Source organism: Gymnoscopelus microlampas, assembly GCF_963454915.1.
Source record: "Gymnoscopelus microlampas genome assembly, chromosome: 17".
Lineage (NCBI taxonomy): Eukaryota > Metazoa > Chordata > Actinopteri > Myctophiformes > Myctophidae > Gymnoscopelus > Gymnoscopelus microlampas.
In genome coordinates, this window is record NC_139954.1 from 27,142,693 (window position 1) to 27,160,901 (window position 18,209).

General features: G+C 40.6%; 2 protein-coding genes across 2 annotated transcripts; both read left to right on the top strand.

Annotated features, from left to right (window-relative positions):
- Nucleotides 1-445: 445 nt before the first annotated feature.
- On the top strand, nucleotides 446-16,395 carry cops8 (COP9 signalosome subunit 8). The gene is made up of 7 exons (XM_084084743.1): nucleotides 446-561; nucleotides 1,261-1,331; nucleotides 1,963-2,011; nucleotides 2,703-2,835; nucleotides 12,825-12,932; nucleotides 13,432-13,494; nucleotides 15,688-16,395. The coding sequence occupies exons 1-7, from the start codon at nucleotides 490-492 to the stop codon at nucleotides 15,765-15,767; spliced, it is 576 nt and encodes a 191-aa protein (XP_083940869.1). The 5' UTR covers nucleotides 446-489; the 3' UTR covers nucleotides 15,768-16,395.
- Nucleotides 7,607-9,267, top strand: trim63b (tripartite motif containing 63b). Its single transcript, XM_084084569.1, has one exon. It carries the CDS (start codon nucleotides 7,739-7,741, stop codon nucleotides 8,786-8,788), a length of 1,050 nt encoding a protein of 349 aa, XP_083940695.1. The 5' UTR covers nucleotides 7,607-7,738; the 3' UTR covers nucleotides 8,789-9,267.
- Nucleotides 16,396-18,209: the final 1,814 nt, after the last annotated feature.

Here is an 18,209-nt window from a genome sequence, read left to right on the forward strand (position 1 = left end):
ACAAACTACAACTACCGACAACTACCGGAAGTCGCCTGGTAACGTCAGTGTCAGCGTTGCCATGTCTGCTTATTATAAGCGACTTTGGGCTTATTTTTCTGTAAAGTTGCTTGTAAATATATATTGGTAGTTGCGGGTTTTATTGGGCTTGTTTTTAAAGTGTAATTATTTGAGCTTATTTCTATTTTGTTTTCATTATTATTGTTTAAACCAGTTCTCAAATATTTGCATATCAAGGATGCCCAAATTAATGTATTTCTCTGCAGACCTTCATCTAAAAAATATTTTTTTTCAAATATGTTCCAAATATTTAACTTTTTCTTTTGAAGATCTTTTTGAAAATAGCAGAGATCGGCTATTTTCAAATAGCCAATAAAGTGCTCATGTGGCTTCTTATGGGCTTGTTTTCATAGACCTGGTTGCTTGTTTCGCTCGCAAAACCTGGCAACACTGATTAGCGTGCCCAATGGTTAACGCTGGTGCATCAACATGCCGGCTGCTGTGATTATGGAGGAGAATTATGATAAACTGCTGGAACAGTGTGAAGCACAAGAGCTAGAGGTCAGATGCTTATTCATGTTATTACCAAACAAATAATAACGTCATGTGTTGTCGGGTAGTGGTTTATAAACTATATATATATGTTGACAGCTGCTAGCCAGTGTTAGCCTGTGTTATCCAATGCTAAAGCTAATGCTATCAAATGCTGAATAGAGAGTCACATTTCCCCATAAATGTACGTTAATTCACTTCGTAATAAGTGATTGTTTTTAGCTGCTGTTGGTGCCAACTTTAAAAGCTGATGCCAGCTTTGTATTAGTAATGGAACGCGGACACATATGTCTGACTCTTGTCACAGTTCACACAGGTTGTTTATGTCAACCAAGTATCAACATTAGGGGTGTAATCTATCTCATCAATTTAATCAATTATATAAAAAATGCATTACTAAAAAGAAAATAATCGATAGTTGCTGCCCTAATCATTGATCAACATAACCTCAAGTTATTGAAGTAAATGCTGATAACATAAAATAAAACAATGTAACTATCATAAACCCCTGATGATGTACCACCTTCCACTCCTTTGATACCAGAATCATTAAATCAGTGGCTCCTTGACTAATGTTAACATCATATAGGCATATTTGGTGGCATCTACTAAGCCTATTGGTTAAAGTACCGTTTTAATTGTATTGTTGTATTTTTCTGTTGGGTTATGTTAGAGCTTCAACCTAACCAGTGCTCTTATTTCTAACAGGCACCAGGAGGCATCGCAACACCTCAAGTCTACGCTCAGTTGCTTTCTCTGTATTTAGTTCACAATGACATGTAAGTCGACCCTTCGTTTTCAGGTTGTTTCAGTACTAGTAGTTGTGACACAGTGTGTCAGACACCTTCAGAGTTGAGACATTTTAGATTTTCTGTGACACACTTACAATTACAGTTATACTCTAATAATGTGTTATTTAGTGTTATTTACTGAGACATTCCTCATTAAATAGCAGTTAATAGACTTACGTTGCAGGCTCTAGTTAAGAATAAAAATCACACCAGAAGTGTAAAGGTTTGACTGCTATGCTTGGTCTCGCCTCATGAGAATCTTAGCATACTTGGAAGAGACTGGGCAGGAATGTGAAACAGACAGATTTGTTTAAATACAGCACGAAGGCTCTTATTAATGTCTTGCTCTTACATTTCACAAATAAATTGTAAACACAGTCATGTTTTAGGAAATGGCCAGTGAGTAATGTAAAATAGAAAGTTAAAAGTTATAGCCTAAGGTTGTAGACATGAAATGTGTAGATTAATGGGTTTTGCCACTGTATATGAAAGCTGCTCTCACTGACATGTATCACCTTTGACTTGGATTTAGATAACTGTAGTTTGTGTTGTATCACAGATATTCTTATGTTGCTGTTTCTAAACACACACACTCATTTTGTTATTGCTGCTCCAACAGGAATAATGCCAGGTATCTCTGGAAGAGGATTCCTCAAGCAATAAAATCGGTAAGCAGGTTTAGCTGCTCAAAGCTGCTCTGTTGAAATATTGCAACAATCAATTCTACGGTGCAGTACCCAGTATGTATGGGTACCCTTCAGACATTTTCGATACACATACTGTACATTGACTTCAATACTTTTCCCAAAATGTGTATCAAATAAAAAAGAAAATGGCATTACAATACATTTACACTTATAATTGAAGAAAATCTCAGAGGCTGGTCGCATTAAGTCTGAGATCCACATTAGAGGCATGCCATATTTCTGTCTCACACAGCTAGACTTCAAGTGTCCTTACTTCACTGCTGCTAGTCTGTCTGCTAACCCAGTTACTGTGCTACCATTTTCGTACAGCCATCAGCCCCCGCTGGTCATCACCAGCGCTTGCTGATGACCACCCAAAGGAGGGCCATGTCGTTCGCTTAGTTTTTTTTCCCAATGGTGTGTCCAAGTTCACTGTAAACATCATGTAGTTTGTAGGTACATGGTGTAGCCCTATCATTTGAGATAAGAAGGTTAATAAAATAAAGGTAAATAAAAAGGTTTTGACTTGGAGAGAAGAACCTTGTTATATTTGGGAAGAATTGAGAATCAACAGGGGTGAATGTGTTGCAACTGTGATGACAGACACAAACATTGAAGTTGTCATGTCACTCAACTGACTTGTCTTGTGTTTGTGGGCTGTGGTTACATGCAGGCAAACCCAGAGTTAGCAGCCGTTTGGGCCGTTGGACAGCGCATTTGGCAGCGAGACTTCCCAGGCATCTACACGTCGATCGCAGCTTTCCAGTGGTCTGAAAACATCCAACCGGTCATGGAGGCTCTACGAGGTACTGAATAAATCAAGTAGTTTTTAGATTATACTGTATTTCACATTATTAGCTGGTCGATTGTAAATTGTAAAAGTTACCATGTTCAAACCTCAACATCCAGTGTGTCCATCGCATACTATGTGGTCTGTCAAAATGCCCTTAAGCAAGACACCACAAGTTGCTCTGGGTTTAGGTAATGCCTATATTATGCTCCGCCACGCGATGGCGTTGCACGGCAAAAATAATAGACCTACTGTACAAGCTCATAATGCATCACGACATATGCACAAAGCCATCGTATGACAAAGTATAAATAAGACTGACTGGTAAATCCTGTTTCTGCTTCTCTATGTGTCTTTTTGCACACCCACACCCCAGGTTGGATTGGGCTGAAACTTTGCATTTGCGGAATGAATCATGATCCAGGGAATGTCATGGATACCTTAATAATATAATATTGAACCTTTAAAACTTAATTTCATGCTGGAAGCCAATGAAGGGCTAAAGAGTGTGGGCTAAAGAGATGACTGACATCATACTACTGACTGACGTCATAGATGACTGACTTGACAGTACTGATGTCATAATGCTCACGTCATAGATGACTGACATCACAGGCTGGCTTCCAACTACTTTGTGCCTATTTCACCCACACAGTAATAATTTACAAATGTCATTTATAATACTCTTTGGCCTTATAGAATGAAATGTGCTCACTTTTGGCTGTTTTCTGAGTGTTCCCTTAATATAATAATAATTTTGTCCCCTTTACAGTATTTGTCACTGTATATTTACATAATATGTACATGGGATAATTAAGATGGGTTAAATGCTGAGGACACATTTCACAGTATATTATGTGACAAATGCACATTATATTTATTATATTTATCTGCTTGATCTATGGGTGTTATTATGTCTGATTGATATGTAACATCTGATCTAAGTTTATGCATGTTATTATATACGAGTGATATGTGACATGTTGGACACTATGAGATATATGGACATTTCCGATTCACTTGAGGGGTAATGTGGCGAATTTGAAGTCGGGTGGTTGAACGGTTCTCGAGATACGTGGATTACAGACGTACATACATACTGAGATTCGGCGCATTTATTGTAAGAAGATGGTTACAAAATCATTATTTAAACGTCAGTGAAATTAGTCGCTGTACACATCCCTACTCAGTGGTAGAGAATATAGACTCACAGTATTTATCACCATACAGAAATGGTTTAAAACAACCTGTCATGACAGAGTGTGTGTATGTGTGTCTGATTTAAGGTACAGTCGGTCACACATCTATTACATTAGTCATTTAGCAGACTTACAATAAGTGCATTCAACATAGGTAGGGAACGAAAACTACTAATCACCAGAAGTCTTAAGTGCATTTTATGCAAAAACAAGCAACCAAGAGTATACCTAGCGCTAAGGTAAAAGTGCAATATATCAGCTACCTATTTCCTTAAGTGTCTTGCAGGTTGTGGGAAGTGCTGGTTTTCTGGTGTGTAGTTCATTTCACCTATGTTGAAGCGGTTGTCTCCCTGAAAGTAAACTACAAGCAAAATGCCTGCCAAGTGGAGTCAACCACATTCTTCTTTCCTAATGGTTGATGCGTGGTCAAAGTTCCTAAATGTTCAACTCCACGCTTCAGACACTTTGAAATCATTGTGTCAAAACAAAGAGGTTCCAGACCAAGACATGACAGTCCTTAAATTCTTGACATCACCACCAGATGGTGCTGAGGCAACGCTGCTGCCATCTTGGAGTAACTCTTAACATAAGAGCACATCACAGAACCAGTAGCCTCGATCTCCAGGCTTTTATTGTTCAGAACCAGAACCTACACAGACAAAATAACAGAGAAATAGAATTCTAAGTGGAAAAGCAGAATGTGATGTTCTGCAATCTTGCCTTTGCTCTGTTGATTTCATATTCTGTTGATTTTTTATTTCCAACTCACTGATGCTGGCCTGTTGATTTAAGCAATATTACACGAGAGGGTGTGCTTTACCGTCATTATTGGCACGCCAGTGATGCGGTCAGGAACGAGGCGAAGCCGAGTTCCGCGAGCATCACTGAAGTGCCAATAATGTAAGGTAAAGCACACCCTCTCGTGTAAAATTGCGATTATACAACAGTTACCAACAAAACACATCCAAATGTATTCATATTGTGGGGCAATTAATAATAAAAATGTTTCGCTATCGTCCGTTTCCCTGTAAAGAGAAGAGTTTTTGACTGAGAGACATCAAATAGTCCCTGTAGCAGTGCTTTGAGTTTGAGGCACCGTCTCATCAACACAGCTGAGCTATCAATGCTTGCGTAGTGGAATGAATTCCAGTAGGCTATATGCTCCGTCGTACGACCGTGTCACGTGGCCAAAATAACTGATCTACAAGCTGACAACGCGTCGCCGAACTTGTAGATCGGCTATTTTCGCCATGCGATACCTTCGTACGATAAAGTATAACATACACTGGACTGTTAACGAAATGGTAGTAATTTTACTTTACACAGGAGGATATTTATAACCTTCTAACCATTGATCAACCGTAAGTCCACCAAATAAGTCAAAATTAACAACATAGTCCATTTTGTATAGCTGTTTGTTCTCCGGTGGCGGCGGTGGGTCAGGCTACTGTCTGTTTGTTTTCCTACCGTGGGACAGCGTGACTTCACAGCACAGCTGTGCCATATATGGTCTAATCAGGTGCCGACAACTGCAGTGCGGAGTGATTTATTAATGTGATTAGGCCCGTGCTATGATGCTGGTTTGAAGCACGGCTAGAAAGCTATTTCAACCAATCAGATTGCTTGGTCGGAACTACCTGTTGTATAATTTGCCTTAATGTATTGTCATTTAAATTCAGGCAAGTTTTATCAGCTCATTTAGATGTCTAGTCCGCCTGTCAATTTGCAGAGTGTGGTTGTGTTACACAAAGCAGGAAGTAGGGATTAGGGAAATCCCAAATAAAGAAACCATCGACATACAGTAGGCGTTATGCCATGACTTTCTATGAACCCATGATTTTCAAGTTTTGTTTTATATGAATTAATTAGAATCGGAATGAATTTGACTGTAACACACATGCATGCGCGCACACTGACATTCTGAATGCGTGTTGATGTAAGACACACGTGCACCTACATGCACACTGAACTCGCCAAACTAATTTGTTAATAATAAAACAAGCAAACGGACAAGTTATTCATAAAATAAAACTACTTGGAGGGTGTGTAGGATTTTTTTTAATTACAAGCATATTCCATGATGACATAATTGGCTCACAACTATCACCTTTTACTTCCAATTTTAAATGATTTCAATTAAGAAAACACACTGGAAAAATACATTTAATGGCCTTATTTTTCCTTTGCACTGCTGTTGTTGGCTTTAGAGCCACACTCAACAGGGGTCTCCACTTGAACACATTACATCATTCAAGTTGTGTCCCAGCTGGGGCAAACAAACATGTTGGGCAATTAAAGGCAGACAGTTTGACTTTGTTTTGTAAGAGCACTAAAGTACAGCAGCATGGTGTGTTTATCATGTAAAACTTTCTCAGCTCATCATGTCTGTACAGTGGGGGATTCTCATTTTTTGCTCAAAAATAGTTTATTAAGACCATTGAATCAACTGGATATATAGATTTATACTTACCCTATATATCGTCCCACATTGACCCGTCGTTATTTGTCACCCCGCACCACATGTTTGCTTTATAAGAGAGTTTAAGAATAGCTTGTCCCTCTTTGTCATGGTTCCTGACATTGAGCTGTTATGCACAGTCTTTTGATCGATTGACTGAATATTTTATTGACATTTTTTAAAGTACAGCAGTACAACAGGTTAAAAACACCAAATAGATGAAATGCAAAAAAAGCCAAAGACTTGTTTCTATTGTGGCCCATTAAATATTCAACACTCACACAAACTGGACAGACAACAGTGCAACAAATAGCAATACACGATTTAAAACAATTCATGATAAAAGAGCCAGTGCTTGTTATGGAGGAAAATTATTTTAACTGATTGTGATTTTCAATCAATCTGAATCGTCTTAGTGGATTTTCGTAACGTTTTAAATATCGACTGACAGTCGAATTGCTATAATAAACACAAAATATAGTTGTATTTACCGTGAGTAAATATTTACTCAGGGTAGTAGCTGAGCACAAGTGCTCATTTTCAGCAACGCCCTGCACATATACAAATGAATAATGATTTGAGAATGATAATTTATCATGAATAATGAAACGAGAAAAAAATAAAGACCTTCCACCCTTTAGTAATGCATTTCCCAATTTCTACAAAATTCTATGATGCCAGGGACATGCTTCCATTCAGCTCACAATATCAGTTTGGATAAACAAGTCCCTGTCTTACATGGGATGCGATGTAATGTGGCATGATGTAATGTTGTAATGTAGACACAACAACTGCATCACAAGGGTGTTGACACGGACATGTTGTTTACCCCTAAAACGGTCCCAACTCTTTCAGTTAGACTTCTCCTGGGACAGGCACATGGGGTACCTCGTGTTTACCTTCTGTCAGATTTCTGTCACTGCGAGAGGGGAACATGGCTCACACTGTGACATGTGACACATGCAGCAGCCGGTGGGGTGGGGGCCATTTTCTCCGAAAAGATCCCTGGCAAACAAGCAGGGAGGAATATGTGACCTGGTTGGTAGAAGGGATATCGGGTATCAGTGTCTGTGAAGGGCTGCTATAAAGGACAGGGGGTGGGTAGCTGCTAGCCAGAACAGATATCATCACCTCACAGTTGTTAGTCAGACACTGAAGGACAAGGTCTCTGCTTTTAACATTTTACCGGCTTGTGGAGGTGAACACAGAAAGAACATCTTAGTTTCTTAAGTTTAGAGGAGCTTTGTTCTAGCTTTAAGATAATGGACGTCCAGAGGACAGGAGGGTCGGTGGTTCGTCCCCCCAGCCCCATGGAGAGCCTGGAGAAGCAGCTGAGCTGTCCCATCTGTCTGGAGATGTTCACCAAACCCGTGGTCATCCTGCCCTGCCAGCACAATCTTTGCCGTAGTTGTGCCAGCGACCTCTACGACTCGCGCAACCCCTACCGCTTCTCTGGTGGCGTGTTCCGCTGCCCTACCTGTCGTTTTGAGGTTGTGCTGGATCGACATGGTGTCCACGGCCTCCAACGCAACCTCCTGGTTGAGAACATCATTGATCTCTACAAGCAGCAGCAGGAGGGTAGTGGGGGGGACAGCGGAGGAAGCACAGAACCCTCCCTGAAACCCAAGGAATCAAAGGAGCCCATGTGCACAGATCACGAGGATGAGAGAATCAATATCTACTGTGTGACCTGCCAGATGCCTACCTGTTCCATGTGTAAGGTGTTTGGCCAGCACAAGGACTGCGAGGTCTCACCTCTAGCTAGTATTTACCAGGCCCAGAAGGGTGAACTAAGTAATGCTATTGATGCCCTGGTGGCCAGCAACGGCCGTTTGCAGGCCCTGCTCAACCAGATGGAAGACGCCTGTCGGGCGGTGCAAGAGAACGCCCAGCGTGCCAAGCAACAGCTCGGAGAACGTTTCGACCTGCTCTACGCGGTGCTGGAAGAGCGCAAGGCCCTACTGCTAGAACAGGTCGGAAAGGAGCAGGACGACAAGGTGGCAGCCCTGCGGGCACTGGCTCAACGCTATGGTGAGCGTCTGCTATCCAGCTCAGAGCTGACCGACACAGCGGTGAGGGCGTTGGAGCAGAGTGGTGCTGCAGAGTTCCTGCTGGCCTCCAAGGGCCTAATCTCACAGACCAAGGATGCTGCCAAGGGCTCGCTGGGCGAAGAGAGACCAGAACCGGGTTTTGAGAAGATGGATCACTTCACGTTGTCAACAGAGCACGTGGAAAGGGTTCTTTCAAAAATGGACTTTGGACTTGTTGAAGATGATGAGTTTGAGGATGCAGAAGGTGAAGAGGAGGAGTGATGAACTTGAAAATTGTTTGGGACTTTTTTTAAATGATTAATGTACTTTTGTAGGTTCTTGAACCTTTATTATGGCAGGGACATGAGTTGCAATTTGTTATTGAAAGTAACGGGGAGGTTATAATGGGCTTTTACCATTATATTGAGTGCAATAATTCACTTCAAATTTGTACTCGCTCTTTCTTAACCTTTTTTTTTATACTTTTGTACTTGTATGCCCGATTTACTCTGGTAGTATTAATGTAGTTGTAGATTGATGCAGATAGACTGTCTTCTAAGATCTAAGACACTGCTTTGTCCCTCACACAGTTTAAGGGATTAGTGATTTATTTGTTGACTTCTCATTTGTACAAAGGATGTATTATCATTGAATCAAATGATTAATGCTTGAAGTTATCGTGTGCACTTGAATCATTGACTATAAAAATCGACAGCTCTGTCTTCAATGGAGGCTGAAATAAACAAGGTGTCTGAATATGATTCACGTTTTTGTCAGCCGGCCTCAATGATGGCATCCAAGCAATGTGAAGTAATCTATTTCAAGTAACCTACTCAAACCCAAACATGGTCACACCCAGAACTATGTTGAACTTAAGTTTTTAACTGACAATGTAATACTATTTTTGCAGACACCTCAGTGTTTCACTTACTTGGCAGGAGGCCTCACTTAAAAGTCAAAAGACCTTGCCAAATGCTCTTTGCTTTGCCTTTGCTGGTGAAGAGCGGCATCTATTTTTAAAAGGCGAGAGGCTGAGAAATGATAGCAGGCCCTGGAATAGACCAGTCTGTGCAGGGCAGGTGGGGTCCTGTTTCTCCTTCATGAAATACCCCACCCCCACCATGGACTGGCCTTCCTCATCAGCAGAAGGTTGTGGGGCAGAGATTGGAGAGAGGGGCCGGCCCAGGCGCCACATGACTCATCTCTGGATAGCACCCTATCGGTCAAGAGGCCGTGGTAAAAATATACACCGGCAGGGGACCGAATTACAAAAACCCCCCTTGAGGTGACCTGCTTGGCTGAGTTTTGGAATAATGACTTCATAAAAGTCCCTGTTCCTTTTTTAATGTACAGTGAGTGCAGATATACGACCTGTGAAATCAGCATTGGGTCATCACTTGTGTTTTTCTGTGGCAGCTTTTGTTTGCTTTTATGTGGAGGCCAGTAGCACAAGATTGTGTATTGATGTATTTAAAAAAAGTAAAGTTCCTATACATCAATTGGTGTGATTACGTAAAAGAAGTTAAAGGCATTGTAGGGAGTTCAGACATAATCAAAGAAAAAAACTGTTGTCAAACACCGCCCCTCCAGCAGTTCTTTTCCCCGACCACCAGGGGGTGACGCAGGGGGGACTTTTTAAATGAGTCATGCCCAAAATAGGTTGCCTTATGCGGATACAATTCGCGGAAATGCCCGACCCTACGGTTCTCTGAATTTATATTTTTAAATAGGCTCTTTCATGATAAATTGACCACATATATGAAGCTAAACAACTAAATTCTATCCAAACGATTTTTTAAAAGTAAATTATGTGCCTCAAAAAAGAAGTTTGAGAGCGTTTTAAAACCGAAAGTAAAAAGTTGATACGGGCACGGACGCGCACGGACACGCACATGCGTGCGTTAATTTACGACCCGGACATAAACAACATGAACATAAACAGAAGGGAAAATACGGATTTCAGACAGAGGACTGTGTTTCAATGAAGGAAAACACCCCAGCATCATTATATAGTGGCTGATAGAGGGGAGAAAATGCAAAAAATATATATATACATATTTTTTAAATTTAGGCTTAATGTTCCCTACAATCCCTTTAAAGTACAGTAGTTAGTATTCATTCGTAGAGAAGCTCCACCTCAGCAAAACATGTTAAAAGAAAAACAGATTTACTCTATCTGTTAAAAGCAGAGATGCAGTCCTGCTGTTTATATGATTAATATTTTTAGTGTCCAAAGACCACGTCTGCAACTCCACCAGAAGCATACATTGGACCATAATGTGATGTGATATTAAAAAAAGTACGTCCCCAAATCACAGAGGAAATGAGGTCTCCACATAGTCTGCCAAGTGAACATATTTCATCCCCTCCCGTTTCCACCAATTTCAGCATTAAGACAGAAGCAAAAACAAGGACAGGGTTAACAGGAAGCGCCTTTTGGACAGCAGAACCGGGGGAAAATCCTCCTAACAAATCCTCTTGCATTTTTCCCGCACACAGCTGTCCTTTCTCAACCCTGTTGTTATTGTTACTGCTGCTAATGCTGGGGGGGAGAGGGGGTTGCTGTTGGTACACACACAAACCGTTGCTAGGCTGTAAAGCAGGACCGGCCATAACCCTCAGGTATTTACATGATAGCTGTCCGAGCAGCAACAAACAAGTCCCAGCGCCACAGAGCTGTTTGTCGGGAGACTATCTATCAGCTAGCCGTTATTATCACATAGTGTTTTGTTCACAGTGATGGCGTATTGCTGCTGTGCTGCGTTCAGCCAGTTAGAAAGTTACGTGGCCACTGATGGCCTGTGTGGTCTGTTTCATGTTGGCTGATATGGTCAAGCACTCATCTACTTTTTTACAATAACAGAATACCAGCACTCACGAAACTGTCCTTAAGGCACTTTTATGACTTAAAGCGTTGTGTATCATGGGCAGCGCAAGTGTCCAGTTTATAGTGTCTGTAAGTAAGGCACCTTCAACAGTCTGTGTAGATACACACACACACACCACAAAACAAAATAAGTTTATACACATCTGAATCCTTTCCAAATATAGGGTACTTGAATGCCATTATATTATCCAACTACAGCCAAGTACAAATACATTTAAGCACACCTGAGTCCTTTACAATCACGAGGTACTTTGACTTGCTCTTTGGTGTGCCTTGGACAGTGTACATAGTCTTACGCCAGAACACCTCTCAGGTGGGAGTGCATGGGTGGGCGAAGGCATCGTGTTCATCAGAACCAGGTGCACATGGAAGAGAACTGGCAACAGTAGAAAGGAATAGAATGAAAAGAATCTATCCCACATACCTTTTATCCCATGTTTCTTTGTATGTGAAATCGCGTTCCATCTTGTTTTAGACTGAGTATGATAGCCTACCAAAAATATGAAATCATAGCCAAGTTGGAGCTTCATACATGGAATGTGCATTGGCACATGGCACGGTGACAGTTCAACGTTTAATGACTAATGGAGTGCAACTTGTAGCTTATTTCCATAGCATAGATTAGGTAACCTCTACACGCACATACCATGCTTACCATGTTTGCCATCAGCATATCCCAGCTGTGTCTCGTCACTCTGGTGGTAGAGGGCATATTGTCTATGGGGTCAGGTTTACATGACAAATCAACAGAAATCAATTTAACCACTTTGAACCTTGCGACTGGCATCTCTATTTTGGGCATATCATTATAGGTGATTTTTTTTTTTTTAAGTTCACACATTTTCAGAAATGGCTAAATCAGCAGATCTATGAGTTTAAAATGTGCCACGATGTCACACGTTGTGAGCTTGTATATCAGCCATTTTTTAAAGAGATTAGTATAAAATAGGGTTTAAGTGGTTCTAAATTGATGTAAGTCTCCCGACTAGCACTGGACATACAGGAATCACATCAGTGAACATTCAGACACATAAACAGTCATACTGCCTTAATGCTATGTTAAAACTCTTACACTCTATTTTTACCCACCATGTATTGCTGCACTCACCATAAGATTCTTGTAACTCATCGTTCCCACAGGACATAAACAGCACATGGCACACTGTGTCCAGTACCCAGCAAATATTATGTTGTCTGTCAAACACCATTTTAAAATTACCCTCTATAAATTGCAGTCAGCAGGTTCTCATTGCTCCCACAGAAGGTATACATTCATGAAAGGCCATAAAAGGTCATACTTTGAGTCTGAGGATATGAGCTATTTGTTTTAAATTAACTTCTGAAAACCTATTTGTACAGGGTAGCTTGATTGTATTGATGGCTTCATCTCTAACTTTTGCTTAACTATATTTAATCACTTTCGTATCACAGAAAGTACACGTCAGCGTGCGTACGCTCTGGTGGCCCAGGCTTACACCTCCATAGCAGCAGATGACTTTGCAGCCTTCGTAGGTTACTCTGTGGAGGAAGCTGTCAAAGGTGACTCTTTGAACTTTTATCCATCATACACAGTAAATCTGTCTTTGTCGATTTTAAGTTTGAGAGTGTACAAATATAACCATTTGGTTACATTTCGTACACTCTCAGAGTTGAATTAACGCTGGGAATTTTAAAGTGTAAAATCAGGCTCTGAACTATTTTAGATCTGCATGGTTTATATATAATATAAATGTTCTAAGAACCTACAATCTTAGAAAGAGTGTTTTGCTCAAAGCACCACTACTGTAAAGAAAGTTCTTTAAACTGGAGCTAGTTGGTGTGTGGAGCTTTTGTTTGCCTTTATACAAACCAAATATGTTTTTTCTTACTGTGTTTGAGATTTATTTTTATTATCTAGGCAGATGTTCATCCGTATTTTTAACCAATGACTTACCCATCTCTCTAATTTCATAACTCTGATTTTCTTTATATCTCTCTTTCTGTCCATATCTACTGTCTATACCATCGTTCTCTGTCATCTCTCTGTCTCTCTCTCTAGGTGTGGTGAGTCAGGGTTGGCAGGCAGACCCGGCCACTAGGATGGTAATGCCCCAGAAACCAGGTAGGTGGCACTGTCGCTCTTTCCCACCTCATCTCATCAAACTAACTTCGACCCCCCCCCTCATCTCCCCCCTCCCTCTCCCACCCTCCTGTGATGATAACATGCTACTGTTTCTAAATAGTCATATAACATACTCTGTTGGATTTATGAACCATGGTTCATGGTAATGTTTCATTTCTATGTCTTCTTTTAACATACCTCTAACATCCATTCTCCTTCCTGTCAGTTTGAAGTCATTGGCATTATTGTCAATTGTCTTTTAATACTTTATATCATTTATTTGCTGACTTTCCATCCACTCTGGATCAGTCCTCCTGGTCAGTTTGAAGTCATTGTCTTCTCTTCATCTCACTCATCTATACACACGCACACACACACACACACACACACGCGCGCGCGCACACACACACACACACACACACACACACACACACACACACACACACACACACACACACACACACACACACACTGTAACACACACACACACATCTGTAACACACATGTGTGGTCCGAGCGTGTGGGGCAGACTCAAACTCCATCAGTCTTTTCACACTTCTTTGCCTTTTCTCTTCTTTGGTCCAGCTCCACTGGCAGGATGGGTCCCATCACTATCTAATCCTCGGTGTTCATTTTACATGCCCATTTGGTTCCATGTGTACACTCTTCAGTGTACAAATGAACTCTTCAGTGTTCAGTGTACAAATTAACTCTTGAGTGTTCAAATGAACACTGAGGATTTTACTGGGTGCTATTAAACGATTTCACATTGAATACGCATAAGTGTTTGAATAGGCTGACAATAGACCTTTATCACATCTGCCACTGCCATGGAATGGCAGGTAAACGCAGGTTAGATTAATCACACTATTTAACCTCCATAATCCATAGCATGTCTATTCTGGCCATGTCATAATAGGCGAACATTCTGCAAAAATAGAACATTTAGCAAAAATAGACTTTAAACATTCAGCGCTATTTGACATTCAATAAAGTATGTAGGGTTTAATTAAGTGGAAAAGGTTCTGTTCCATTTTGGGTACGGTCACACTTGGTGTAGAACGTATAAAGTATCCGTCTTGTCTTAACCCATTAAAACCGCGAAAGCATCTGTGTCATTTTAGTAAATATTTTGTTATATAGCGTAACAATCATTTTATACTTTGGCTATTCAAAAATCTTTGCTTCTGGGGGTCCCTGGAACAAAATATTTTGAGATGGGGGGTCCGCGGCCAAATACATATAATTTCGGGGGTTCCTTGATATGAAAAAGTTTGAGAACCATTGATATAGCAACATAAGCTTTTCTGAAAACTGTTGGCATTTAGAAGACATTTGTAGAATCGGCCTCAGGTCTTAATGGGTTAAGATTTGTGGGCAGTGCTGGGAGTGACGCGCATGGAAATCGATTTGCAGGTGTGTCTTTTGCTTGACCAAGGTTGGGGTGGTTCAGCTCACTGAAAGAAAACTGCAGGAGGAAAGCTTGACAAGTGGGGTCAAACATGTGTTTCTTTCTCTTTGCTATTAGTTGACACCCGGTCAAAGTTCACCAATGTTGAACTCACATTCAACGTTGCCGTGAAGAGGGAGGACAATAGCCGACTAATACCATATTTTTTGGTCCGATGCCCAACATTCTATTTTGGAGAGTTCAAACCAGTGATTACCAATGTTTTGCTAAAAATAAATACAAAATCAATTTGATAAACTAAGATTTGTTTAAAGTCCCTATTTGAGAACATTATAAAGGCAAACACTAAATACAAATATATTGAACAAACATATTAAATTATCAATTACCAATTACTTTAATTATACAATTAACTTACAAACAAGCAAATATAAAATACACAAACTTACCTTTATTTTATTCAACCACTTAAAAAATAACTACAAGCTCATGCTTGTACAGCTTAATCAGCTTTTCTTTTCTAATTTTTTTTTTGGATTTGTTAAACTTTAGATTTTTTTTGTAATGGGATGCCGGGTTGAAAGTGGTTAAACATTGGGACACATTGGCTGCATAATTACAGATACCATCAAAAAAGTCAAATAATGACCAATATGGGCCACACCGATTTATCGGTGGTGCTCTTATGTAAAATTTTCTCTAAGAGCCAAAGACATCTCTCTCTCAAGCTTTTCCTGTAGCGTCTCCCCGTTTCTTCATCTCCATACTTTCCCTTTCAACAGATCCGCCCCCGGTCTCGCTGGTTCCAAATGAGCAGCAGTTGGCCAGACTCACTGACTACGTGGCTTTCCTAGAGAATTGATAACCCCTCCTCCACCAAGACCACCTCCTCCATCCTCTTCTGCCAGGAGGAGACCCTCCTCGCTGTCACCAGGATCCCCCTCTTGGATAAGATGCGCATGCAGAACACGCTCATACAGTACATACACACATATGTATTTTTGGGCATGATTTTGTAAGCTGTACCGTCAACTTGACTCGCCTATTTATATTAACAGAATGATAGACCTGCTTCAGTTGGACCGTACCTTCTTCTTCCCTTTCAGACTATAATGTTTCTTTTGTGATTCTTGTTTTATTTTTTCTTAGCTGATTGTATGTCCAGTACTTGGAGCTCAGACTAGACACAGATGTCATAGGAGATTGAATTCTCATCTCTGTCTAGGTGGTGGTCAGTATAACATGGTTTCCATATAGAATAAACACAAACAAAAAGGACTATAATAACCTTCAGGTGACGGAAGTCTGTGCACGCACCGCCATGTGGAAGTGATTAATAGGATACATCAGAGTCCCATACATGCAGTTCCGCTGGATGGGAGTTGGTTCGCTTGTGGGCCTAAAACTCTCCAGTAACTTCCCCCGTCTTTAGATGTTAGCGTTTGAAGTTTTATGTTTTGACTGATGAATAAATATTTTGATGTTTGTAATTCAGAATTCGTCAATTCTTTAGAAGTACTTTATTTTCATCGGTTAGAATCGGCAGCAGATCGCTTCAAGATGTTAGGAAAGTTTGAATTCTAAATCCTGCTTTCTCTTGTACTGTGACATGAACACGAGCTCAGTTTGTATTTTTAGCATGTTAGACCCACAAAGAAACACATGGGGGTGGGCAAGAAATGTGATCTGACCATAATTAGTATTTTGTTTGTGGATGAGACGGATAATTTACACACATACGCACGCACACACACACACGCACGCACACACACACACACACACACACACACACACACACACACACACACACACACACACACACACACACACACACACACACACACACACACACACACACACACACACACACACACACACACACACACACACACACACACACACACACACATGCGCACGCGCGCACACACAGTTAATGCACATGGATACTTTTTTCCATTATTTCTCAGCAGGAAACGTAAGAAGGAGTTAGTGTAGAATTTGTCAGGATAGGGCTTATATGTTAAAATGCAACAGATATTGTTGCTGTTGGGCAGAAACCTTTTTGTGTACAAAAGCGCAACCTTTCAAGAAATGAGAAAAAATGTACCTGTGTTCCAATTGATCGAATGTTGCTTGTTAACACAACTCATTGATTTTCGTTGATTAAATATCTCACTCACACTAGCTGCGAGCTGTGATGCTTTGTGAGCTATTTTCACTGTCATGACAAAATGCAAAATTGGGCATCAATTTCTGAAAAAGTTATATATATTATAAATAAATACATTATGGAGATTTCTACCCGACAGTGAAGATATGCATTATGTAATGGAAACACAGTAGGCAAGCCGTGAAAATGTAAAATCAGTTTGTTTAAGGCCTACTATCTGGCTACCATCTGCTCATCATTCCAATATAGCCTGCCAACTCTTCTCCTGTTCAAAAGAATTAGAAACAACTCGGTAGGATTTATTTGATCCACAGTTTTAACTTGATGCTGCCATAAAGAAGGAAGCAGCAGACATTTCATTTGTTTTGATCACGCAAACAAGGCTACATGGCCACATGTTTGAGACGCTGCGAGGAAGTCGTTTATTTCACCAGACGGTTTGCTTTGCTTGTCCTTGAATGTTTCACACGGACCCAAGTTTCATTTGAAGTCCTGTCCAGTGTCCAGTGAAAGTTCTGAAACCATGGCAACAGACCATTTTTCCATGAGTGCCTGGACCTGTGTCCTGTTTACAACAAGTTGACATTAATTTGTAGAACTAGGCACGAGCCTCGAGGTCAAGTAGCATTTTTGGGATATATATATACACACATATATACACACACACACGCACATACACATACATACACCAGTATATGCATATGTTTATAACACGGCTTGGTTGAATGCTTGATTCTGATTGGTCAATCTCTGAATTCAGTGGCGTGTTATTCCTTGATAATGAACAATGAGCTCTATAACAGACCGCTGTCTAATCAAAGGCTCAGAGCACCTGCTCAATCTGAGCTGCTTGAATTTGCCGTATCCAATTTGTGAATTTATAATCTCACATCCACCAGGCTATGGCCAGTTTGTTGCCGTTTGGATCTCCATATCCGGGCAAGACTGACTAAAACAAAAATAATGTCAGAGATTAACATGGAAACCACGCCGTTAAGGACCCCATAATGTTTTTCTATGAAGAGGTTGTCATGCACTGACTGACCTGACTTTCATTTCAGTTGCAGACAGACTTCAATGTATAGCCCTAGTACTCTCCTCTGTGGTTCATCTGGTTGTAACCTATACATAGCA